Raw genomic sequence first — 25,637 nt, 5'->3', positions numbered from 1 at the left:
ACCTGCCTTGGCCTCCCAAAGTGCTGGGATTACAGGTGTGAGCCACCACGCCCGGCCGGAAAAGTCAATCGTTTGAAATCTCTCATTTTTAAAGTAGGGCACCCAGTAACGCATTTACTGGGTGATGTAAGTGAAACAGGTCTGTGGACCCGGTCAGGCCAAAGTCTGCTCTACAGAAACAAGACCTGACATTCTTTGATGTTTGTTACAACTAGATAGAGGAAGCGTCTGGAGAATAAGACCCCCACTGCCCCCACTCCCAGTGCTGGTGTGCCCTTCAGAACCTCATCCACCCCGGCTCACATCCAGATTGAGTGGCGTGCCCTGGTAATGGTGAAGACGTGGAGCCTGGGAGACTGACCTGGCCCTGGGCGGGCTGGCGTCTCGCACTACCCAAGAGGGCTCCCCAGTGAAGTGTGGGGTCAGCACGCGGTCCTCTCGGGTCAGTGAACTTCACAATCTTATGCGCTTCCTTACACGAGGGGAGCAGGGCACCTGGCTCTGAAGGCCAGCACACCTGCCTTCTGTATTGAGCACGCACTCAGAGTGCAGAAAGGAAGCGAGCAGGTTTTAATTCAAGATACAGGCCCCTCGCGTTGATCTTGTAGAAGGAAACGCAGTGGACTGACAAACTCAAGTCATGTATGAGGCACGTCCTGGGACCCCCCTCCTGCCATAGGAAGGATGACAGCTTCGGGCAGAGGGAAGGAGGTTTGAGATCAGGGTTGGGCCCATACGGATTGTGTGAGGTGGTCTCAAGTACAAATACTTATCTGAGGCTCCTGAACAGGCCAGAAATTGGTGAGTCTCATGTAGTAGTCTGGGGAAAGAGAGAGAAGGGGGCCTGCCCTCCCTCCAGGGGAGCTGGTCGCCATTTGGCAGGCCTAACAGACCTCTAAGGCACAGACTGGTAGCAGGAGAGAGATATGTCCTGTACTCCAGATGCCGGGTAAGGAGCAGCTGGATGTGCTCAGATGGGGCTCATCTGAGAAGGTGGAGGTAGGAGAGAGAGCAGAAGAGACTAAGCCACTTCCAAACGTCCCTCCAAAAAATCTGAAAGGAGTTACTATGCTAATCTGCTGGGCATGAGTCCAATTCGGAACCAATCTGGTGGGCCCCTCAGGGCTCAGAAATACTCTGGGTAGGGCCAGCTGTTACTGCAGTCGCGGACGCTGAGTTATGTAGAGACAGTATGTCAGGAAAGTGGCCTTCAGAGAAAGAGCCCCATGGCCTAACCCCAAAGTCCTAGCCCCTCCACCAGCACCTCTGAGTCCACTGGCCACAGCACCCAGCTGCTTGGTCTCTGGGAACGCAGCGGTGGCAGCAAAGTGCCCTTGGCTCACCCGGCTGCAAGGTCAGCCCTTCAAGCTGCTTGCAGAAACGCTGGTAGTTTGGGGCAAGGCCTTCGGCTGCAAGCTCGGTGCCCAGTCCTGCCTGAGACGGCTGCCAGAGCCTGTGCGCGCTGCCCGAAGCCTTAAAGAAAAGAGATGGCGGCGTCAAGGCGACGGTGCCACGTGCCTGGCCGGGGAGGCCCAGGAGGGGCCCGGACGAAGGCAGGCTGTTGAATGGCCTCTGGCCCCAGGAGCAGAGTGCTCTCCTCTGTCCGCACACTGAGCCAGCCCTGCGTGCCAGGGCCCAACCGCTTCTCTGGCCTTCGCTGGGTGAGGCCTTCCCCAGCAGGGCACGAGGCCGGGGGCTGGGCACACTGGGTCCCTGGGTGCTAGTTCAGCTGGTCATACCCCGGTCTGTTTCTGTACAAACAGAAGTGCTGGATGAAGAAGACGACGTCGAAGACGATGGAGAAGACCCCGAGTCCAAACTTGGTTGGGTCTCCGAAGATCAGGGTCCACTGGTCTGTTAGCAGCCAGGGGACAGAAGCTGGTGTTAGGTTGGCAGCTCCTGAGGCAGCTGGAGCATGTGGGGTGGTGGGAGGTGGGGGTCCCAGAAAACCACAAATCCTCCAGCTACGAAGGCCCCTAGGTGGGTCTCTCCTTGGGAGTGGGATTGACTTGGATCCCAGGTGGGGGTGGAGCCCTGGCTGGAGGGTCCCGGGAAGGCCGGCCCTGCCCGATGCCCCAGCCACAGGGTGGCCAGCAGCCCGCTGGCTGACTCACCGTTGTTGTAGGACTGGAGGAACATCTGCAGGAGGCTGAAGCTGCCCCCGGTGAAGTCCAGGAGCACATTGCCAATGCTCCAGCCCTCGGTGCTTTTGTAGTAAAAGTTCATGTAGGCCTGGGCCGGACAGACGGACAGACAGACAGAGGGCGGTGAGGACTGGGCAGCTGCCTCACGCGCCTCGTGACTGCCCCCCAAACAAAAGCGGTTCTCATTCCTCCCACTGGGGCCTTGGCTGCAAGGAACACGGTGACCTTTGGGCTATGACAGGCCTCAGCCAAGGAACAGTATGGGTGGTCCTGGGGGCGGGCATCTCATCTGCATGTACAGCAAGCAAAGGCCCCCCACCCCCCACACCTCACAACTCCAGCGGAGGCGGGGCTGATGCGGCCTTCCCCGTCTCCTCCACATCCCTGGGGCCAAGGCCCTGTGCTAGTTTCCCTGCAGCTATGATTCTTCTTCTCACCTCCAGGGAAGGTTGTCCCCAAACTCAGCCTCGACTTCATGTGCTTAGGGACTGGTGGGAGTGGGACTTCTGGTTTGGAATCCTGGCTCCATCACTGGAGCTTGCTGTCTTGGGCAAGTGACAGTTCTAGCCTTGGTTTCCCAGTCTGTAGAGCAGGGTTAAGTACCCCCCCAGGCCTGGCCGGGGCTTCCTGGGTCTGGGGGCGGGTCTGTGGGGACGTCGTGAGAGATCCTGGCCTCTCTGGTGGCGTCCCAGTGAGCCTCCAGTCGGTCCCTGTCTGTGTCCTGGCTCACCCTCTTTGTACTTGCTGCCGCCCCTCCAGCCCTGGACAGTTCCAAACGTCTCCAGCCCGGGCTCCTGCATCCCCGGTTTCTTGGCCCCGAGCCCTCCCACCCTCAGGGACTGGGGCCCACTTCCCCAAACCTTCCCCTCCTCGGAAGCCCCCCCACCCCAGCTTCCCAGCTTCAACATGCTCAATACTGTTCAACCAGCTGCGTCCCCTCACTACCTCCGTGTCCCGTCCCAGCCTCTGTGCAGGCTGGCCTGGCCCGGAACGCCCGGGCTCCTTGTCCACAGAACTTAGTCCTGCTCAGCCTGAGTCCAGCCCTGCCTCCCAGTCAGAACACTGGCCCTCCTGAGCTCACAGAACACAAGGCTCCCAGGGCTGGGGACACTGGAACAAGGCTCCTCCCTTTGGGAATGGGGCGAGTTAAATGAGGCCCTAGATCCCCGGGTGCAGCAACTTCAGCCCCGACCCTGTCCCAGGCCATGGGGCAAGATGTGCTGGACCCTGAGTCCCCGGATCTGAAGAGGACCGGCTGTGCCTGTAGGAGGGGCTGAGCTCTGCGCAGGAAGGGGCTCCCTCCTCCCACCTCACCTCTCCGAGTTTCCTGCTGTGGAAACGGAGGCAGTGCTGGGGGCAGAGCCAAAGGCATCAGGAACGGCTGGGGTGTGGAGAAGGGGAACCACCTGCCCGATGCCTGATGCTTAGGGGAGCGTGGGGTCCAAGGGGCCTCCGCTAACGCTCTCCTGTGATTCCAGCCCGGGGGAAGAGTGGCAGGCTGGCTTCCCCACCGCCCTGCTCCTGCTGGGCTCCCGGGCTCCCTGTGGCTTTTCATCCTGTTTCCTCGCCCCGGCAGGAGCTGCCCCACCAGAGCAGGGCCTGGGCCATGTAGCTCTCGCCTCTCCTGCCACTGGCCATGTGAACAGGTCCCGGAAGTACCTGTGGAAAATACTTGACCAGCGTGACTGCGAGCTTGATGTAGGAGAAGCAGAAGAGAAACTGCAGCCACGTGGTCACTCCTACTGCAGCCACGATCATGGTGACAAATGCGAAGAGCCACGCGAGCACCAGGAAGCCGATGGCAGGCCAGGACACACGCTGGCCACCGCGCTGGGGGTGAGAGGAGGGCAGAGATGTGGACCCACACAGAGGCCACGCCGGGGCTGAGCAAGGACAGCCCCGGATAGGGCGGGCTTAGAGAGGGGCACGGAGGCTGGACCCTGGCCTTGAAGGAGCCCCTGTGAGGTGGGGGCTGCACTGGGGTTGTGGCAGGGGAACATCTGGACCACAGAAAGCATCACAGTTGGGCTGGTGCTGGACATCCCCAGCACCAACCACACCTTCTCATCGCCAGGGCCTCCTGTTCAGGCCACTTGGACTCTCAAGCTCCGTCTGCTTTGTTCCTACTTGGCAGAACTGGGCGCCTCTCAGCACTCACTTGGAGATGTGGGCTCTGACCTCTGGTGGCCTGGTGCCTTTCCCAGCCAGGTACTGACTCGTCCCACGACCCGGCGGCAGCCTGAGGATCTCAGCAATCTGTCCCCTCGCCTTGCCTTTCCCTGAACACGGGCCCAACATGGGCCTCCTTCACTCTCGCTTTACACCAAAAGCTGAGAAAGCCTAGAAGGTTCATACGGATAGGGCCAGACAGCCCGTGGCTGGCCTTACAGTGTGAAGGGAACTGCCTGAGAGAAGGGAAAGCAAAGCTGTCATATCAGGGGTCCCCGGACCCAGCCTTGGTGGGGCCCTGCCCTGCTGACACCCATGGCCTCCAGCAACAAAGCTGAATACATGTGCCTCCGCCTGCATGCGGGCCCCTCCTGACTGCTCAGGAGCCTGCCCCTCCTGGCACCCTGAAGCCCAGCTGCACCCACCTGCTCAGGGTCCCTCTCAAATGCCCCTTGGCCTCTGTGACCTGACCCCTCCAGGAGCCCACCCCGGCCCCTCCCCTCCTCCATAGGAACTTCACTCATCCTTGGAGCCCAACCAGGTGTCTTCCTCCGCCCTCCTCCCTGGCAGGGCTCAGGGCCTTGCGCTCCCCCATGAGCTGTCTGGGCTCCTCTGTGCACGGCTCTCAGCCTGAGTCCAGCCACTGCCTCTCCCTGAGTCCCTCACTCCAGACTTGGGAGGCTCTGAGGGCCTGGACTCATGGTGTCTTCTATGCCCAGCACAGGACCTGGATGAATGAACACACACCCTTCCTTTCCCAGGCTCTGCCGCGTCTTCTGTCAAAGGTGAGGTGGGGTGGCGGGTGTTGGCTGGGGCGGCCTGTGGGGGGCCGGGCCTGCTCTCACCTCATACAGGCAGCACTGCACGATGATGATCAGCGTGAGGACAACCGCATGCAGGCTGAAGAAGACGTCGTTGCTGTTCACGGGGTTCACTCCGTTGGGGTATTTGAGAAGAAACTGCTCCTGTTTGGTGGGTGGGAGAAGCTGGGTGGTGAGGGGCAGCCGGGCCACCACGCCACGTGGGCAGAAATGTAGGGCAGGCAAGGCCGTACCTTGATGTAGGGCACCCAGAGGAGGCCGATGTTGAATACACTGTAGGCCACGAAGCCCATCAGGTTCAGAGCCACGAAGTCGAAGCTCAGACCAATGACGCTGCAGGGGGTGGAGAGGCAAGACAGGGCAGGGGGTGAAGACTGGCAGGGGTGGAGGGGCAGGGCAGGGCGGGGGGTGAGGACTGGCGGGGGTGGAGGGGCAGGGCAGGAGGTGAGGGCTGGCAGGGCTGGAAGGGCAGGGCAGGGCCAGGGGTGAGGACTGGCGAGGGGTGGAGGGGCAGGGCAGGGGGTGAGGACTGGCGGGGCTGGAGGGGCAGGGCAGGGGGTGAGGACCCCAGGGGGTGAAGACTGGCAGGGGTGGAAGGACAGGGCAGGGGGTGAGGACTGGCAGGGGTGGAGGGGCAGGGCAGGGGGTGAGGACCCCAGGGGGTGAGGACTGGCGGGGCTGGAGGGGCAGGGCAGGAGGTGAGGGCTGGTGGGGGCTGGAGGGGCAGGGCAGGGGGTGAGGACTGGCGGGGGTGGAGGAGCAGGGCAGGAGGTGAGGGCTGGTGGGGGCTGGAGGGGCAGGGCAGGGGGTGAGGACCCCAGGGTGTGAAGACTGGCAGGGGTGGAGGGACAGGGCAGGGGGTAAAGACTGGCAGGGGTGGAGGGACAGGGCAGAGGGTGAGGACTGGCAGGGGTGGAAGGGCAGGGCAGGGGTGGAGGAGCAGGACAGGGCCGGGGGTGAGGACTGGTGGGGGGTGGAGGGGCAGGGCAGGGGGTGAGGGCTGGCAGGGCTGGAAGGGCATGGCAGGGCAGGGGGTGAGGGCTGGCACCACTGTGGGGAATGGGAGGGACAGGGCTCCCAGGCCACGGTGAAGGAGGACTCGGCCCTTCTCAAGCAGGGTACTGTCCTTAGGTCCCTGCTGCTCCCACCACGGATGCCGCCCAATCCCTGCCCTCTCGAGAGCTACTTCCCCCCTCCCTTCCTCTCCTCTGCCCAAGATCTCTCTGCCCCTCAAGTCCTGGCTCCGGAGGGGAGTCGGGAGGCCTCTGGAAGAAAGCGTCTCCCTCCCGGGTCTCTGCGTGCCATCCCCCCAGGAGGCCCACGTGGCCAGGGTGACTGCAGGAGAGCGTGTGTCCTTGCAAGTCAAGGTGGGACAGCTTCGTCCCGAAGGCCAAGTCTACAGGACTTGACGCCGCAATCCTCCAGGGCCGGATGGACCCAGCGCAGAGGAGATTCACGATGGACTGCTCTCCCTCCCCCGCCCATTCTCCACTAAACTAAGGAGCCCCATTTTCCCTGTTTTGCTGCTTTCCCAGGGAGGGGCTGAGCTGGGCAAGGGATGAAACGCCCAGCATGGGAGTCTGACCCAGGCTCTCAGCCTTCACATTGGACAACTTCGCATTGGGACAACTTTCTGGAAAGGGCAGGCAGGCAGAAGGGTAGAGGGGACGTCGGAGGCTGTGCTATCGGCAGCCTTGCTGGAACACCCTGCTCCTAGGGGCCCCAGGAGAGCCTGCATGTACAGCCCAGGGGGTTACCTTTTCCGCCTCCAATTCATGATCACCTGAGGGTAGAAGGAGATGGACCAGGCCACAAAGTAGATCCAGCCAATCACCTGGTTTATGATGCTAATGGCGCTGCTGCGGATCACGAGAAAGCGTATCCTCGGGCTGGAAAGGAGTTTGGGGACCGGGATGAGCTGAGGCTGGGCTTCTAAAGACCCCCACGCGCCCAGCACGGCCCCCTTCTTGTCATGTGAGGCCCGCACGCGCTGAGGCCAGCCTACCCGGTCTGATTGGAGTGATTTCCGTGTAGATAAACAGTAACTTGTCCAACATTTTGAGATGTCACTTGAAAAGAGGAATTTGTCACTCCGGGAGGCATCACAACCTGTTAGGAAGACTGAGGTTCAATCCGATACCATGTACACTTACTGAGGACCCCGCTGGCATCTAGCTCCATGCTATACGCTAGGGAACGGAGGGACGCATCACCCACAGCCTCACCTTCCAAGAGCTTACTAAGCACAAGGAGAGACGCTGCACCCACCAGCCGACTTGAACCTCCTGTTCGCCATGCTGCCCAGGCTGGTCTCGAACTCCTGGGCTCAAGCAATCTACCCACCTCGGCCTCCCAAAGTGCTGGGATTATAGACGTTAGCCACTGCGCCTGGCCTGAGTGAGGCTTCTTTTTTTTGAGACGGAGTCTCGTTCTGTCACCCAGGCTGGAGTGCAGTGAAGCGATCTCGGCTCGCTGCAACCTCTGCCTCCCAAGTTCAAGCGATTCTCCTGCCTTAGGCTCCTGAGTCCCGAGTAGCTGGGATTACAGGTGCGCACCACCATGCCCAGCTAATTTTTGAATTTTTAGTAGAGACGGACTTTCACTATGTTGGCCAGGCTGGTCTTGAACTCCTGAACTCAGGTGATCTGCCCACCTTGGCCTCCCAAAGTGCTGGGATTACAGGCATGAGCCACCGTGCCTGGCCTGGGTGAAGCTTTCTGAGCAGAGCTATGGACTTGTCCTCCTGCCCTCCTCTGGCTTATCTCTGAGGGAAGGAGGGATGGCTCTCGTCTTCTCACTGGGCATGTCACCTTGGGCAAGTTATTCAAGCTCTGATCTCAGTTTGCTCATCTATAAAACGAGTTAACAAAAGTGTCCACCCTTCAGGGCTGCCACGAACGACAGGATGTCCAGAAAGCTGACAGCACAGAGCCTGGTGCACAGCAAACGGGGCCACTGCTACACTACAACAATACCATCACTTCTACTTCCGTCATCACTGGGCTCCTCAATGTCCACAAAACCATGTGTGCCCTGTGCCAGCCTGGCTGCCAAGTGACAAAGCAGAAGAGGCACATACATGAGGCACTTGGCAAAGAGGGCATTTTCACCCTTGCTGCTCCCCAATATTTGGCAAATGCTCTGCTTCAAGAAAAAGTACCTGGAGGCCTGCCTGCAACATCTGATCTCCCAAGCATTCCTGCTGAGACTCTTTTTTTTTTTTTGCCCTGAGATGGAGTTTCACTCTTGTTGCCCAGGCTGGAGTGCAGTGGCGCGATCTCGGCTCACTGCAAACTCCACCTCTCGGGTTCAAGCGATTCTCCTGCCTCAGCCTCCCGAGTAGCTGGGATTACAGGCGTGTGCCACCACGTCCGGCTAATTTTTGTATTTTTGGTAGAGACGGGGTTTCACCATGTTGGTCAGCCTGGTCTCAAACTCCCAACTTCAAGCGATCCACCCACCTTGGCCTCCCAAAGTGCTAGGATTACAGGTGTGAGCCACCGCGCCCAGCCCTTCCTGAGACTCTTAAATCCTGCTGCAGCGATGGGGAGCAGGATGATATCCTTACTGAACCCAACTGTCTCCCCTCGTCCCCAGCTTCTGTGTTCCCTGGATAATACTCCACCCATATTGCAGGTACCGTGAGGATCTGGCTCATTAACTGCAGTGGCTTCTTATATATGTTTTGAGACGGAGTCTCACTCTGTTGCCAGTCTGGAATGCAGTTGCACGATCTCGGCTCACTGCAACCTCCACCCCCAGGGTTCAAGTGATTCTCCTGCCTCAGCCTCCCGAGTAGTTGGGATTACAGGTGCCCACAACCATGCCCAGCTAATTTTTTGTATTTTTCGTAGAGATGGAGTTTCGCCATGTTGGCCAGGCTGGTCTCGAACTTCTGACCTCAGGTGATCCACCCGCTTCAGCCTCCCAAAGTGGTGGGATTACAGGCATGAGCCACTGCGCCCGGCCTTCCAAGAGGCAGATCTTGCTCTGTAGCTCAGGCTGGAGTGCAGTGGTGCGACTATAGCTCACTGATCACTCCAACTCCTGGGCTCAAGTGATCCTCCTGCCTCAGCCTCCTGAGTAGCTGGGACTACAGGCACTCTACCGCACCCTGCAGTGGCTTTTTAATGAGGACCCTTGAAGCACTGCCTTCTTGTTCTTAGCACCACGGCTTTGGCAGAACAATTGAAATGGTATAGCAGCTGCAGCAAAGCCTGGAGTCCAACTTATGGTCCGCATCTCACAAGGTACGTCTTCATAACGCGTGCCACTCCTGGCTCTTTTATTTTCCTGCCACTCGCTTTTTCTTATTTTTAACAGATATTCCTTGCAATGTTGCTTGCATATTTGTTAAGTGGCCACTAAATCCCTTCTGGAACTAGGCAGGGAGAAAATCGGTCGAGTGACCGATACAAGACAGAATGAAATGATAATCGCTGCCTTTCACTGAGTGCTTTCTATGTGCCAGGGACAATCCTAGACATTTTTTATTTTTTTAGATGGAGTTTCGCTCATGTCACCCAGGCTAGAGTGCAATGGCGTGATTTCAGCTCACTGCAACCTCTGCCTCCCGGGTTCAAATGATTTTCCTGCCTCAGCCTCCTAAGTAGCTGGGATTACAGGTATTCGCCACCACGCTTGGCTAATTTTTGTATTTTTAGTAGAGACTGGGTTTCATCATGTTGGCCAGGCTGGTCTTGAACTCCCACCCTCATGTGATCTGCCTGCCTTGGCCTCCTGAAGTGCTGGGATTACAGGCATGAGCCACCGTGCCCAGTCAATCCTAGACATTTACACTTGCTAGTGCTTTTAATCTTCACAAGGCTGTCACGTAGATATTATTCACCGTACAGCTGCGAATAAGGAGACGGTGCTGTGTCGGGGTGAAGTGCCTTACCCAAGGCTCACAGGCCTGGCTCCTGGACCACCCAACTCCCATGTTCTAACCAGAGGCTTCCAGCATCACGGGTAGTGGAGGGGAGTGGTGAGAGGTGGGTGGGGAAGGGCCAGTGAGGCAGGAGCCTGAAAAGGTAGGTTGTTGCCCATAAATGCCATCTCACACCAATGGTTTGACTCTCATTGTTAAAGACTTTTCTTTTTTTTTTTTTTTTTTTGAGACAGGGTCTCATTCTGTCACCCAGGCTGGAGTGCAGTGGCGTGATCTCAGCTCACTGCAACCTCTGCCTCCCGGATTCAAGTGATTCTCCTGCCTCAGCCTCCTGAGTAGCTGGGATTATAGGCGCACACCACTACCACTTGGCTAATCTCTGTATTTTTAGCAGAGACGGGGTTTCTCCATGTTGGCCAGGCTGGTCTTGAACTCCTGACCTCAGGTGATCCGCCCACCTCAGCCTCCCAAAGTGCTGGGATTACAGATGTCAGCCACCGTGCCTGGCCTCTCACTGTTGAAGACTTTTTAAAAAACTGAACTATGACATATAGGTAGAAAAGTACACACATCACAGCTTGATAAAATGTCTACAGACTGAATGCATCCAGCTCCCAGATGAAGAAATGAAACATTCCCAAGTCCTCGGAACCCCCGCTTGCTTCCTCCAGCCTCCCCTGGCCCCGAGGGTCACTGCTGCTCTGACTGACACCATGGATTTGCTGGATCTGTTTGTGCTTCAGGTTCAAGGACTCCTACAGCCAAGGCTTGTTTGTTGTCTTTTTTGATTTTAAAAAGAGGACACTTTGGCCAGGCGTGGTGGCTCATGCCTGTAATCCCAGCACTTTGGGAGGCGGAGGTGGGTGGATCGCCTGAGGCCAGGAGTTCAAGACCAGCCTGGCAAACATGGTGAAACCCCATCTCTACTAAAAATACAAAAATTAGCCGGGTGTGGTGGTGTGTGCCTGTAATCCCAGCTACTCGGGAGGCTGGGGCAGGAGAATTGATTGAACTCGGGAGGTGGAGGTTGCGGTGAGCTGAGATTGCGCCATTGCACTCCAACCTGGGCTACAAAGTGAGACTCTGTCTCAATCAATCAATGGCTGGGCGCAGTGGCTCACACCTGTAATCTCAGCACTTTAGGAGGCCGTGGCAGGTGGATCACCTCAGGTCAGGAGTTCAAGACCAGCCTAGTCAACATGGTGAAACCTCATCTCTAATAAAAATACAAAAATTAGATGGGCCTGGTGGTGGGCGCCTATAATCCCAGCTACTTGGGAGGCTGAGGCAGGAGAATCGCTTGAACCCGAGAGGTGGAGGTTGCAGTGAGCTGAGATTGCGCCACTTTACTCCAGTCTAGGTGAAAGAGTGAAGCTCTGTCTCTAAATAAATAAATAAATAAGATAAAAAATAAATGAATACATAAAAATAAAAAGATGACACTTTGGCTTAGATGTTTGGCCCTAAATGAAGCAATCAGCATCTGTTCCTCTCAGAGTCAGAATTTAATCTGTGGATCAGAGGGCTGTGCTGTTAGAACCCACCGGCTCTGCATGCTGGCCTCACACCCTGGGCAAGAGGGGAGGTGTGGGAAATGGCACTAACAAGGTGCTCACCAGCAGGGAGAGCTCCCTCTCATGCGGGGTCCTCTTAGCTGGATACTCTGAGATCCTCTCTCAGCAATGCTGTTATTTTTAAACATTTTATTGTTATTTTTAATTTTTTAGAGACAGAGTCTTGCTCCAACACTCAGGCTGGAGGGCAGTGGTACAGTCATGGCTCACTGCAGCCTTGAGTTCCTGGGCTCAAGTGATTCTCCTGCCTCAGCCTCCCAAGTAGCTGGGATTACAGGGTGCACATCTCTGCAGCCAGTGATGCTATATTTTTCAGATCACAGATTCCCACATGCTTGAGACTGATCGTGTTTCACTCCTGTTTGCTTCCTAGGGGGCTCAGAGCTGATTTGCAGCCCATCTCGATGTGCCTCATGGCTACTGATCTCATCCCTGCATTCTTCTCCTCCTGCTTCCACCAGCTTTATTAAGGTATCATTGACAAATAAAAAGTATATATATTTGCAGTATATAATGTGATGCTTTGATATATGCATACATTGTGAAATGACTAAATCAAGCTAATTAATATCCATCATCTCATATACTTATCTTTTTTTGTTGTTGTTACGAACGTGAGTAGCTAGGACTATAGGTGCAAGCCACTGCACCCAGCTGTGGTGGGAACATTTAGGATCTAATCTCTTAGCAGTTTTTAGGCATGCAGTAATACATGATTATTAACTGTATCGCCATGTTGTACAATAGCTCTCCAGAAGTTATGTGCCCTGAGTGACCTGCATTCATCTTGTTATTTAAACCCTTATTTACCACCTCCTCTATGGATGCTTTTTATCTCGTTGAATAGCAACTGGCTCAAATTCTCAGTAAGGTGGAAGCAGGGTACACACAAATAGATACATGCATAAAGCTATGGGTAATGATCGCTGTCAGATCACACGGCCTCTGGCACTGGTTTTTGGAAATGACACCCAACCAATGCTGTCTCAGAATGAGGCTTCACAAACCTTAATGTGGACTCAAACCATTTGGGGATCTTACTAGTGTGCTGACTTTGAATCAGTAGGGGCCTGACATGCTGTGTTCCTAACGAAGCCCAATTCTGATGGTCCTTGAATGCCCTTTGAGCAGCCAGGCCTTAGAAAATTCTAAGAACTTTTTTTTTTTTTTTTTTTTGGAGACAGAGCCTCGCTCTGTTGCCCAGGCTGGAGTTCAGTGGGGCCATCTAGGCTCACCCCAACCTCCGCCTCCTGGGTTCAAGTGATCCTCCTGCCTCAGCCTCCCAAGTGGCTTGGATTACGGGCGTGTGCCATCACGCCTGGCTCATTTTTGTATTTACTTTAGTAGAGATGGGGTTTCACCATGTTGACTAGGCTGGTCTCGAACTTCCTACCGCAGGTGACCCGCCCACCTTGGCCTCCCAAAGTGCTGGGATTACAGGCATGAGCCACCACTCCCGGTAAGAACGTTTACATTCCCAGAACTATTTCTGTCTCAGGTTCCTCACTATCACCTTCTTAATTCCATCTAATGGCATATGATGCTCATCCCCAAAAGAGACCAACAAAGCCAAAAATCACAGATTTCTAGGTTGATGGAACAGGGGCCGCCTAGGAGACCTGTTTCCACCAGCTCTTAATTCAAGTGTGTTCTGTTACCCAGCATTTCCCTACCCATCCGTTAAGACTGGTTACTTACTTCATCGGGGAGCTCAAGGATAGTAATATTTTTGGAACGAAATGTGATTTCAAAAGTGATCACCAGGGTTGCATTTAATGGTGGCCTGTGGAGGACAAGAGTCTAATTACTGCTGAGAAGTTGGACACAGTGAGATCTCAACCAGCCCTCTGGATTTCACATCTGGCCTTCCACTCTCAAGCAGTTAGGCTTCGGAAATGCTATGTGCTCCACCCTGATGGGTAGCCAGGTGGAAACCCTGCTCCTGTAGGCTTTCCTGTCTTAATCAGGAGACCAGGTGTCCATCCCTTCAGGGTAGGGTGAGAACAGAGAAGAAAGCAAACTGGGTGTGAATGACAAATGAGGCATCTGGAGGCCCAGGACCATGGCTTCCTGTTCTGGTGGGAAAGGCTTCCCAGAGGTTGTCGGGTCTCAGTGGGGCCTTGTGTGAGGGCCAGCATTTCACTGAAGGAGGAGAGGGCTCAGGCAGGGAACGAGGAGGGAGCAGTCCGGACTTGGAAAGCTGGGAGAGGCATCTGACGGGAGAAGGCAGACGTGCTGGCTGGAAGCCGTCTCCTGGGCCCTGGCTCTGGGTTTAGAGGCCTGGAATTAATTTGAAAGGCAGTGGGAGGCCGCTCCAGGGGCCTGGAGAGTTGTGGTAAGAGATGACTTGTAAGATTTGTAGGGGGAGGGTGTGCAGAGACAGAGGGAGCTGGGAGTGGAATGGCAGGCCTGCTAGGGGCCTCGGAACCAAAGCTTTACTTTCAGGCCAGATCTCGCAGGAGAGGCGAGGAAGGGGGAGAGGCATAAAGAGAGAAGGAGAGGGCTCTAGGTCTTCTTCATCAGGGAATCCTCACGGCCGGGAGGCAAGGGAAGGAGAAAGCAGCTAAGAGTCGAGAAGGCAGAGGCAGCCTCCCTGGCACGGACTGGACTAAGTCGCGACGCTTGTGCCTAAGCCAGCAGATGGCAGCAAGTGAGACTCCCAGACAAGGCCCAGCATAAGCGGCATCACCCAACGCGGCCACTCCTGCTTCTGAAAGCAACCTCAGAAGCGCCGACCAGCTGCTCAGCCTCCTGCCCCTTGACCTTCAGGGCTCTCTTCAAATACTTAGAAAGAATCGCTTTGAAATCTGGCCTCAACACCGGTCACACAGGACTCTTCCCATGCGGGGAAAAGACCCACGTCTCTGGGAGAAGCACCCCTTCCTTCTCCTCCCAGGGAAGGTGAGGACTCAGGGTGGGGGTCAGCCTTTGCGATCCCATCCTGTAGCCCAGGGCTAGCACCATCTCTTTTTCTAGGGCTTGTCTTACAGGTAAGAGGCAAGAGTAGCGCATCTGAAATCTGAACAGACTGAGCCAGGGGTCAGCCCCGGCCCAGCTGCGGGGCCTGAGCGGAGCTGAGCACAGCGCCAGGCCCGGGAACTTACCGCAGGGCGATGCTGACGTTGGTCGAGCTGCCGTTTTCCAGCTTTACAACGGGAGGAACAGTGAGGCTGACGCTTGACTCTGGAAGGACCCAAATCAATGACATGAGGCAACTGGGTCAGAGTTCGGGCCTGTGACAGGAAACTGGGCCGAAACCCCTGACATCTGAACTCCTGAGCTCTGACTCTCTGACAGGCCCTATTCTGTGATAGGACTGCAAACACAGGCCCTGGTTGGGTTCCTTCCCCACCTGCTGCCAGAGACAGAGATGGAGGAAAACAGGCCTGAGCAGAAAACACCGGAGCGTCCTCCTCCCCCTGCGATGACAGGCTCTGAGAGTCTGCGGCTGAGTTACCCAGAGATCGTTAGAGAACCATGGAGCCCAAAAATCATTACAGGGGAATTCAAGCGTGATCTGGGAGCGTAAAAGGCAGCCATGAACCACCTCTTCAGATGAAAGCACAGGGGTCTCCTCTGTTCATGAAGTCAAAATGCCCTGAAGAACTGGGCCAGCCCCTTTCCTGTACTCTCAGAGAGACACATGGGCCCAGCTAATGAGTTTCTAAAGAGCCCTTTGGGGTCCCTTCCTAACCCAGCTCACCCCGGCACTGGTCCCCTTCCTGGGGCTGACTATCTGCGGGGGACTGGAGGAAGAAGGGTGAATAGTTGTTTCACTCTCAGAGAGTTTTCTTGGCATTAAGCTGTTAACTCAGAGTCAAGTTGACAAACAGGCCCCCCAGATGAGGGAGGAAGCAGGTCTAGGTCTTAGGGTCTTAGAAAACCATCTTGGGGCTGGGCGTGGTGGCTCACGCTTATAAACCTGGTGCTTTGGGAGGCCAAGGCGGGAGGATTGCTTGAGCCCAGGAGCTGGAGATCAGCCTGGGCAACACAGAGAGACTCTGTTTCTACAGAATATTTTCTTTAAAAAAGAAAGAAAACTGGGCAGGCGCGGTGGCTCACGCCTGTAATCCCAGCACTTTGGGAGGCCGAGGCAGGTGGATCACGAGGTCAGAGGATCAAGACCATCCTGGCCAACATGGTGAAACCCTGTCTCTACTAAAAATACAAAAAATTAGCTGTGTTTGGTGGCATGCACCTGTAGTCCCAGCTACTTTGGAGGCTGAGGCAGAGAATTGCTTGAACCTGGAAGACAGAGGTTGCAGTGAGCTGAGATCGCTACTGCACTCCAGCCTGGGCGACAGAATGAGACTCCATCTCAAAAAAAAAAAAAAAGAAAGAAAGAAAACCCTTTTGCAAGGCCAACTAGTCCAGAGCACCAGACTGAGTAAGCCTCTCTTTGTGTGCTTCCTGTATTCTTTGGGCAGCCCCGTCCCAGCCTCTGCTCCCAGGAGTGCTGGAAGCCCCATGCCACACCTGCCATCTCACCTCCCCTGCCTGATTGCCTTCCGGGTTACACACAGCCTGGGGGTCATGATCATGACTCTAGGCCGGGTGGGGAAGCAGGTGCATGACTGTGATGAGGAGGGTCCTTATAATGGCAGAGGCTGCCGGCAGGCCTGGTTCGCCTGACCCTCAAACCCCCAGGCCCAGTTCCCCAACCCAGACCCTGTCACTCAGACCCCCAGGCCCAGTTCCCACACCCAGACCCTGTCACTCAGACCCCTCAAAGGCAGATGAATTGAGATCTGAAATTTTAGATGCTTGGGTTAGAAGGAAACTTTTTTTTTTTTTTTTTTTGAGACAGAGTCTCGCTTCGTCACCCAGGCTGGAGTGCAGTGGCATGATCTTTGCTCACTGCAACCTCCGCCTCCCGGGTTCAAGTGATTCTCCTGTCTCAGCCTTCCAAGTAGCTGGAATTATAGGCATGCGGCACCACATCTGGCTAATTTTTGTATTTTTAGTAGAGATGAGGTTTCACCATGTTGGCCAGGCTGGTCTTGAACTCCTGACCTCAGGTGATCCGCCTGCCTCGGCCTCCCAAAGCGCTGGGATTACAGGCGTGCGCCACCACACCTGGCCCGGAAGGAAACTTAAAGTTACCCAATTTGACCTCTGATTCTCCACCTCAATACTCCTACCTGGTAGTTTCTCTTCCTCTGTAACCTCATCTCCTCTAAGGAGATCACAGCCTGAAGCTTGCCCTGCCAGGCCAGGCTCTGCTACCTGGAGCCTCTCAGACCCTGAGAGCTGCCTTCTCCATACTTAGCACGTGAATGCAGATGGAAGCTCTGTCCCAGGTCCGCAGGTCCCCACAGTCCACAATCTCCAGTCCCCTGCTGGCTGGCTGGGCTCCTCAGAACAGGATGTCCCCTGGCCCTTGCAGAGGCCAAGGTGCTCAGAGCGGCAAAAGGCAGTCCCTTCCTTATGTGGAGCCTCAGGGCCTGGAGGCCGCTGTGGCGACTCTGCCCTTCTTTTTCAGGCTCACTGTTCTGAGGTCATTCCGAGGCTTTCTTCTGGGCTTGCATAGCTGGGACTTCCCATCCCACCAGTTCAATTCTGCCTAGAGCTGAGGACCATGCCAGGTAAGCAAGTCCCACAAGCAGCCACTGCTCAGGACAGGATGCTGAAAGTGAAGCGGGGCGGCCGGCCGGACTCTGGATCCCTAGGGCTCTGCCGGAGGCAGTGGAGGTCAAGGTGAGTGGGAGATCTACATGGCCACAGAGCGCCTACAATCTTTGCATTATAAAATAGGAGGCTGAGGGCCGGGCGCAGTGGCTCACACCTGTAATCCTAGCACTTTGGGAGGCCGAAGCAGGTGGATCACCTGAGGTCAGGAGTTGGAGACCAGACCGGCCAATATGGCGAAACCCCATCTCTACCAAAAAGACAAAAAATTAGGCCGGGCGCGGAGGCTCAGGCCTGTAATCCCAGCACTTTGGGAGGCCGAGGCAGGTGGATCAAGAGGTCAGGAGACAGAGACCATCCTGGCTAACATAGTGAAACCCCGTCTCTACTAAAAATACAAAAAATTAGCTGGGCGTGATGGCGGGCGCCTGTAATCCCAGCTACTCGGGAGGCTGAGGCAAGAGAATCACTTGAACCCAGGAGGCAGGGGCTGCAGTGAGCTGAGATTGCGCCACTGCTCTCCAGCCTGGGTGACAGAGTGAGACTCTGTCTCAACAAAATAAAATAAAACAAAAAAATAAAATAGGAGTTTGTGAACACTCCAAGAACCAGACCAGAGAATGTTTATTTCCTCCTTCTTTAGCACCACGAAAACAGGTCCTCAGCAACTGAGATATTGGGCTCCAAAGTCACACAGTTCCATCCTGGCTCTGACACTTCCTAGCTGTGTGACCATGGGTAAGGTGCTTACCCTCTCTGAGCCTCCATTTCCTTATCTGTACAATGGGGAGAATACCAAGACCTATCTCAATGAGTCACTGTGAAGATAAAATGTAGCAATGCTTGTAACATGTTTTCCACAAAGGCCAGATGCTAAATAATTGTTACTATTATTATCATCACATGATAACTGCAGGACATTTTTAGCCCAAGGTGGGAGGCAGTTAGGAAGCTGGCCCCATAAGTCTAAAATCTTTACATTGTATCACATTCACAAAATGAGCCATGACACCATCCTGAGTTCCTCCTAAAGAGAGTGATCATGGCTCACTGCAACCTTGAACCCGCCAGGCTCAAGCCCTCCTCCCACCACTGCCGCCTCTCACCTCAGTAGCTAGGACCACAGGCATGCGCCACCACACCCAGCTAATTAAAACAATTTTTTTTGGCTGGGTGCGGTGGCTCACGCCTATAATCCCAGCACTTTGGGAGGCCGAGGCGGGCAGATCACTTGAGGTCAGGAGTTTCAGACCAACCTGGCCAACATGGTGAAACTCTGTCTCTACTGAAAATACAAAAATTAGCCGGGTGTGACGGCGCATGCCTGTAATCCCAGCTACTTGGGAGGCTGAGGCACTAGAATCGCTTGAACCCGGGAGGTGGAGGTTGCAGTGAACTGAGATCACGCCACATTGCACTCCAGCCTGTGCAACTGAGTGAGAATCTGCTTCAAAAAAAAATTTTTTTTGTAGAGATGGGGTCTCACTATGTCACTCACGCTGGTGTCAAATTCCTGTGCCCAAGTGATCCCCCCTCTTTGGCCTCCCAAAGTGTTGGGATTACAGGTATGAGCCACCATGCTTGGCCAGGCTTTTAAAATTAATTCTTATAGGCCTCTCTCCCACTCTGCACCTACCCAATACCAGCTACTCTGCTATACACCTAGCTCCCATTTTCTAATTATTACAAAAGTGAGAGGTAGGCATTTTTTTGTTTGTTTTTGAGACAGAGTCTCGCTCTGTCGCCCAGGCTGCAGTGCAGTGGCACGATCTCGACTCACTGCAACCTCTGCCTCCCGGGTTCAAGCAATTCTCCTGTCTCAGCCTCCTGAGTAGCTGGGACTACAGGCGCCCACCACCACGCCCAGCTAATTTTTTGTATTTTTGGTAGAGATGGGGTTTCACCATGTTAGCCAGGATGGTCTCGGTCTCCTGACCTGGTGATCCACCCTCCTCGGCCTCCCAAAGTGCTGGGATTACAGGCGTGAGCCACCGCGCCCGGCCGAGGTAGGCATTATTATTCTTATTTTACATTTCAGGAAACTGAGCATTCTAAGAGGAAAGGTTTCTTGACCACACAGCTTGAAAATGGTGAGGGCAGGATTCAAACTTAGGCCTGTCTAGTCCAAAGCCCAGGTTCTTGCCACGAGGCTGAGCTGCCTCAAGATTCCACCCAGAGAAGTCAGAGACAGACAACTCTGAAGGCCAATCATCTCATCTGTGTTCCTTAATAATTAGTACCCAAAGCAAAGAGAAGAAAGAAACAGCAAGGGCAGAATGAGGTTGGAGATTCAATTCCAGTGACTTGATTTTATGGTGGCTTCCATTCTTCTTCCCTTTTTTCTTTTTGAGATGGGGAATTGCTCTGTCGCCCAGGCTGGAGTGCAGTGGCATGATCTCAGCTCACTGCAACCTCCTGCCTCCCGGGTTCAAGCGATTCTCCTACCTCAGCCTCCTAAGTAGCTGGGCTTACAGGCACCCGCCACCATGCCCAGCTAATTTTGTATTTTTAGTAGAGACGGGGTTTCACCATGTTGGCCAGGCTGGTCTCGAACTCCTGACCTCAAGAGATCCACCCACCTTGGCCTCCCAAAGTGCTGGGATTACAGGCGTGAACTACAGCACTTGGCCCATTCTTCTTTTCTAATGGCATTCAGGAAAGGAGGCAAAGTGATCTCATGCAGCAGGGATCCTATGCAGGTCCCAGCTTTGTTACTTTCTAGCTGTGTGACTTTGGGGAAGCCTACCCTCTCTGGGCCTGCTTGCCCTCTGGGTAACTGGAGTGGTCGTAGCTGGATTTTCTGTTTTTCTCTTAGGGGAGCGTATTAGCATTACTAATGGGGCTTTAAAGAGTATGTATGAGTGACCAGGCACACACGCACACACACACACGCCGGGGCACACATACATGCATGCAGACACACACCCGGGCACACACATACATGCCCAGGCACACACACACACACACACGCATGCGTGCACGTGCACACACACGCCCAGGTGCACGCGTGCGCGCGCACACACACACGCTCGGGTACACACACACACACCCAGGCAAACACACGCGCACGCACACTCCCGGGCACACGCACATGCTCCAGCTTCAGTCTCACAAAGTCTGATCCTACAGGGTGGGGACAGGGTTCTGACATCTGTATTAAGAAACACCAGGTTCCAGGGTCTGAAAGACCTGCCTTTCCTGGAAATTGCTTATCCACAAGGTGTGACTACAAACATTACTGAGTGTTTAACAAACCTGGAAGAGATGATCACGTGACCACTGTTTCCTCAGAGATGCAGGAGGCCAGATAACAGCAATGGTGCTAGGCTCTGGGGAAACCTCTGCAGGATTTGTATTGTTTGTCAAGGTTCACTTGAAATGGGAATTTAAGATGTATCTGGGCCAGGCACGGTGGCTCATGCCTGTAATCCCAGCACTTTGGGAGGCCGAGGCAGGCGAGCCACGAGGTCAGGAGCTCAAAACCAGCCTGGCCAACATGGTGAAACCCCATCTCTACTAAAAATACAAAAAACTAGCTGGGCGTAGTTGCGGGTGCCTGTAATCCCAGCTACTCGGGAGGCTGAGGCAGGAGAATTGCTTGAACCCAGGAGGTGGAGGCTGCAGTGGGCTGAGATCGTGCCACTGCACACCAGCCCCAGCAACAGAGTAAGACTCTGTCTCAAAAAAAAAAAAAAAAGTATCTGATTTTTGTATTTGATCCAACAGGCAAGCCGAGGATCAAATTAATGGGCCCGGCACCTTTGAAGTGCTAAACATGGCTCTTTATGGAAGGAATTCCAGAGATGTTTTGGGCAGTGGGAGAATTGCTAGAAGAGCAGGGGCCTCAAAGAGGCCTGCGCTGAAGGTCAGTCCTCCTACAAGGACGTGTAAACTCCATCCCAGCCTGTGTTCCAACTGACCCCTAGCCCTGCTGGGCTGTTGCACCCTGTTCCTCAGCCCCTCTCTAAGGGACAGGTTTTCTCATCTTACAAGGGGATGCTGGGCAGACTCCTCAGGTGATCTGTGCCTGGCAGAACCAGGTACAACAGGGTGGCCACCTCTTCTGCTTCCCCAGTGTTTCCCAGGACCCAAGACTCTCTCTGTGAGGTCCACAGGGCAGAGGCATAAGCCATTCTTCTTTTTTTTTTCTTTTAAAGTCAGGGTCTCACTCTGTTGCCCAGGCCGGAGTGCAGTGGTGTGATCATAACTCACTGTAGCCTTGACCTCCTGGGCTCAGGTGATCTTCCTGCCTTAGCCTCCCAAGTAGCTAGAACTATAGGCACGAGCCACTGCATATGGCTAATTTTTAAAAATTATTTTTTAGTAGACGTGGGGTTTCACTACGTTGCCCAGGTTGGTCTCAAACTCCTGGCCTCAACAGATCTTCCTGCCTCAGCCTCCCAAAGCTCTGGGATTATAGGCGTGAGCCACTGCTCCAGCCTGAGCCAGTCTTTAAGATACTATCCCAGGTTGTTGGGGTTCTACCGTTTGACTTTGAGAATCAGCTGCATAGTCTGACTTTAAGAACCAACTGTTCACTTTGATACAGGAAAGGTACAGAGATACCAGGGCAGAAGGCCAATTATATGTGGAACTATCTGGCTCTTTGCCGAACACCTGGATCCCAGACCTGGGTCTGTTCCACCACCCCAGTGGCCACATGGCCGACGGGCAGACAGAGACACGTGGTCTGAATGATTCTAAACCCTTGGCAACAAACAGATCAGATTACTCCTTCCTCTAGCCACCATTTCCCTCTTTACAAAGTTGACGTGTCATTTCTAAACTTACCACATTTCTCTATGAGCTTCAGGGGAAAAAGGATAAAAATAGTCAGCCAATTCCTTATCATGTTTCTCGATTTCTCAGAACTAGGAAGAAAAACAGCAAGAGAGAAGTTCAGGGGAATGTTCAATCAGCTCCCTGTAGACCATCTGCCCTCTGGAGCATGGATGGCTCATAAAGGACTCCCACCTAACAGCTCTGACCTCAGGGCTTTGCATCACAGCCTCAGAGGGACACCCTAGAGAGGACTTATCTTTCTTTGATATATAGGGGAAACGGGCTCGGCTCGGAGCAGACAAATGGGTTGTGTAAAGTGCCCCCCTGAGGAAGTGAACAAAGACCAGAATTCTTCCCTCTTCAATTGCTTTTTGCAAAAACTTAGTTAGCAGAAAGAAAGAATGCAATTTTACTGGCTTGAGATTCTTTTTCTCCAAAAGTTGTTAAAACTGTGGTCAGATATTTGACATTGTGAACCTATAAACCTCAAGGAAATTAATTTCCTTTCCTGTCCTGGGATAAGAGTCTAAGAGCTGATGACACCAACTGACCCTTAAGACTTAAAAAAAAATTTTTTTTTAAATATACATATTTAAAATTTTTTTTTTTTTTTTTTTTTTTTTTGAGACAGAGCCTTGCTCTGTTGCCCAGGCTGGAGTGCAGTGGTGCGAACTCAGTTCACTGAAACCTCCACCCCCTGAGTTCAAGCAATTCTCGTGCCTCAGCCTCCTGAGTAGCTGGGATTACAGATGCCCCCCACCATGCCTGGCTAACTTTTGTATTTTTAGTAGAGATGGGTTTCGCCATGTTGGCCAGGCTGGTCTCAAACTCCTGATCTCAAGTGATCCGCCCGCCTCAGCCTCCCAAAGTGCTGAGGTTACAGGCATGAGCCACCGCGCCTGTCAAGACTTTGTTTGACAAGTGTCACCATTCCAGGACTGGCTGGAGTCGTTCACAAGGAGGACTCGGGGAGGGATGAGCCCCAGAGCAACTCCTTGGTTTAGTGTGGAAGATGGGGAGCTGCATTCCTGTGACCCCCAACACACAGCAGGTGAACAGTGGGTCAAGAGCAGGTAGGCCGGCATGGATTTCTGTAGCTTGGTCTCTGTGCTACCTCAGTACACAGTCTCGCGGGCCTCCTGCAAACTGTGGGGAGCTCTGGGTAAGGTCTGTGTGGAGACATCCCTGTTCCCACTCTGATTTCAGTTTCCCCAAGGCCTCCAGTATCTCCTGACATCTCCCTTACACACTCCTCAGGAAGTCTCCCTGGCTGCTTCAGCTGTGTGACCTCTGTTGGCCCCTGTCTCCTCCAGGGTTCTCTCTTTGCCTGCTGCAGGTCTGCCTCATCTGAGACCCTTCCCACCGGCCGGGAATGGCCCCATACCCACTCTCTGGCCTCCTCTGGGGGCCTTGCCCTTGGGGCTGGATCCCCGTGCTCTGTCCCCTGACCTTGGAGGAATTGCCCTCCTGCGTGTATGGAATGACCACAGGCCTCCCTCTCACTCTTGCTGCTCTCCGCTCCTCACACCTGCCCTGTGGCCTCAAGTTCAGGATTCAGTTTGTTGCCCAGGACAGAGTCTGGTTTTTCTCCAGAAATTAGATGCAGAATCAGGCCTAACCAGCTTCTCAAACTCACAGACTTGGTCAGCAAACATTCCCAAGCCTCAAAGGCTGAGACACCTGGAGGAACAATGCCAGCAGAGACAAAACGACATTGAGAGGTAAGTCAATTAAAATGTTAAAAAACATCAGATTAGGCTGAGCGCAGTGGCTCGTGCGTATAACTCCAGGACTTTGGGAGGCCGAGGCAGTTGGATCACTTGAGGTCAGGAGATCGAGACCAGCCTGGTCAACATGGTGAATCCCCATCTCTACTAAAAATACAAAAATTAGCCAGGCGTGGTGGCAGGTGCCTGTAGTCCCAACTACTCAGGAGGCTGAGGCAGGAGAATCGCTTGAACCCGGGAGATGGAGGTTGTAGTGAGCCGAGATTGTACCATTGCACTCCAGCCTGGGTGATAAGAGTGAAACTCCATCTCAAATTAAAAAAGAAAAAAAAACCAGATTGATAATTACATACAACTAGTGGCTTGTGAAAGCTACAAGATAGAAATGAAGTATCTCCTGACAATGGGCTCAGTCTGGCGTGCTCTTCCTATGTAAGTTCTAACTATTGTCCAGGCCTCATTCAGATGTCACATGTTTCAAGAAGGCTCCTCACCCATTCAGTCCCTTCCCAGGAGCAACCTGGGGCTAGGGGTCTAGTGTGGCAGCTCCTCTCTGCCAGGTATGAGTTGGTCCTGTCCTCTGTTCTACGACCCAGAACTCCCTGGGTCTCCTGCTTTTGGAGAGGGTACACAAATAGTGGCAAGGGCTGTGTGCACTGGAGACAGGCTTGACCTATTTATTACTTATGTGACCTTGTGGTGCTAAACAGGGACAGTGGTAACTACCTCACAGGACTTCAATGAGGAGATGTAAAGCACGCATTGTCAAGTAGGACTAAAATTGGTTGGGGGTAGGTTGGGCGCGGTGGCTCACGCCTGTCATCCCAGCACTTTGGGAGGCCGAGGTGAGCGCATCACCTGAGGTCAGGAGTTCGAGACCAGCCTGGCCAACATGGTGAATCCCCGTCTCTACTAAAAATACAAAAATTAGCTGGGCATGGTGGCTCAGGCCTGTAGTCCCAGCTACTCGGGAGGCTGAGGTAGGAGAATCGCTTCAACCCCGGAGGCGGAGGTTGCAGTGAGCCGAGATCGTGCTCCAGCCTGGGTGACAGAGGCTGGAGACTCCATCTCAAAAAAAAAAAAAAAAAAATTGGCTTGGGGTGGTGGTGAAGAAATCTAGCTATTACAATGGTTTGTGGCCACATAAACAAATACATAGTGTACTAGTGGTATTAAATTTTATGGGAGAGGGGTGGGTAGGAATAACGAGGTTGAGAAACAAGGATATAAAGTGGTTATCTCTGTTGCTTAGGGCGCCTAGCGGGCTCTCACAAAACACAGTAATCCTCAGTGTTACTGGAAGAGGCAGAGCTCAGGAGTCCTCCCTTCGCCCACTGTGAAAACCCGGAGGGGAGGATGGGGTCTCGTGCTGCTCAGTTCCCCGGAGCCCCGCACTCCGCACGTCAACCGGCGCTCTCGCAAAGGTTCTCTCAGCGTCTCCAAAGCAATCTGCAAATTCCCCAACCCAGACCCAGGCGGCAACTGAGCAGAAGGGAAGGGGCTGGGAACGGCACCGACCCCGGCAGCCCGCTGTCCCTGCCTCGGCTGACCACCGCTCGGACCCTTCCACCCGCGGTTGTCCCATGTCGCGAGGCCAGCACTGGTGGCGGGGAACGGAGCCCGCCGCGGCTGAGGGCGCTGGACCTCCGGCAGGCTGCCCCGCTGACCTGCTGTGCCTCAAGGGGCCCGCCTAGTTAACAGGGGAGGCCGCGCCCGCTCTCACCTGAGCCCCCCAGGCTCGAGGAACCGCCCTCACGGGACGCAGGAGCCTCGCCAGGTGCCGGTCAGGAATGCACCGCGTTCCCCGGCCCGGCTAGACTTTGGGAGAGGCGGGTCCGCTGTCACCTGACCTCCGCCACCTGACTCGTGGGGCCGGATCTCGGCGAGATGCGCTCTGGGAG

At 54.4% G+C, this 25,637-nt stretch overlaps 1 protein-coding gene and 1 long non-coding RNA gene across 4 annotated transcripts; one reads left to right on the top strand and one right to left on the bottom strand.

Moving 5' to 3' along the window:
• Positions 1 to 547: 547 nt before the first annotated feature.
• CTNS (cystinosin, lysosomal cystine transporter) lies at positions 548 to 25,637 on the bottom strand. 3 transcript variants are annotated; one of them, XM_063717957.1, is made up of 13 exons: positions 25,460 to 25,637; positions 24,978 to 25,185; positions 22,019 to 22,100; positions 14,704 to 14,782; positions 13,298 to 13,382; positions 7,140 to 7,243; positions 6,892 to 7,023; positions 5,368 to 5,467; positions 5,159 to 5,278; positions 3,804 to 3,974; positions 2,115 to 2,232; positions 1,740 to 1,854; positions 548 to 1,473 (listed from the first exon to the last, which is right to left on the bottom strand). In XM_063717957.1, exons 3-13 carry the CDS (start codon positions 22,077 to 22,079, stop codon positions 1,356 to 1,358), a joined length of 1,203 nt encoding a protein of 400 aa, XP_063574027.1. In that variant the 5' UTR covers positions 22,080 to 22,100; positions 24,978 to 25,185; positions 25,460 to 25,637; the 3' UTR covers positions 548 to 1,355. The 3 variants fall into 3 exon arrangements, with proteins under 3 accessions (XP_063574027.1, XP_054391346.1, XP_054391348.1); XM_054535371.2 differs by lacking the exon at positions 24,978 to 25,185 and having other exon boundaries at positions 22,019 to 22,098; positions 25,460 to 25,593; XM_054535373.2 differs by lacking the exons at positions 13,298 to 13,382; positions 14,704 to 14,782; positions 24,978 to 25,185; positions 25,460 to 25,637 and having other exon boundaries at positions 22,019 to 22,098.
• LOC129050999 (uncharacterized) lies at positions 7,238 to 17,810 on the top strand. The gene is made up of 3 exons (XR_008514951.2): positions 7,238 to 9,384; positions 11,973 to 12,070; positions 17,082 to 17,810. It is a non-coding gene; the product is annotated as an uncharacterized LOC129050999 (long non-coding RNA).

This window comes from Pongo abelii, chromosome 19, assembly GCF_028885655.2.
Source record: "Pongo abelii isolate AG06213 chromosome 19, NHGRI_mPonAbe1-v2.0_pri, whole genome shotgun sequence".
In the NCBI taxonomy this organism is placed as follows: domain Eukaryota; kingdom Metazoa; phylum Chordata; class Mammalia; order Primates; family Hominidae; genus Pongo; species Pongo abelii.
Note: the sequence above shows the minus strand (reverse complement) of the source record. Positions and strands in the feature narration are given on the sequence as shown.

Coding starts and splice junctions, on each gene's coding strand:
- CTNS (XM_063717957.1), bottom strand. CDS start 22,079: ATGATAAGGAATTGGCTGACTATTTTTATCCTTTTTCCCCTGAAGCTC. Junction 14,783..22,018: donor GAAGCTCATAGAGAAATGTG/GTAAGTTTAGAA, acceptor GGGTCCTTCCAG/AGTCAAGCGTCAGCCTCACT. Junction 7,244..13,297: donor TCCTTGAGCTCCCCGATGAA/GTAAGTAACCAG, acceptor TCTTCCTAACAG/GTTGTGATGCCTCCCGGAGT.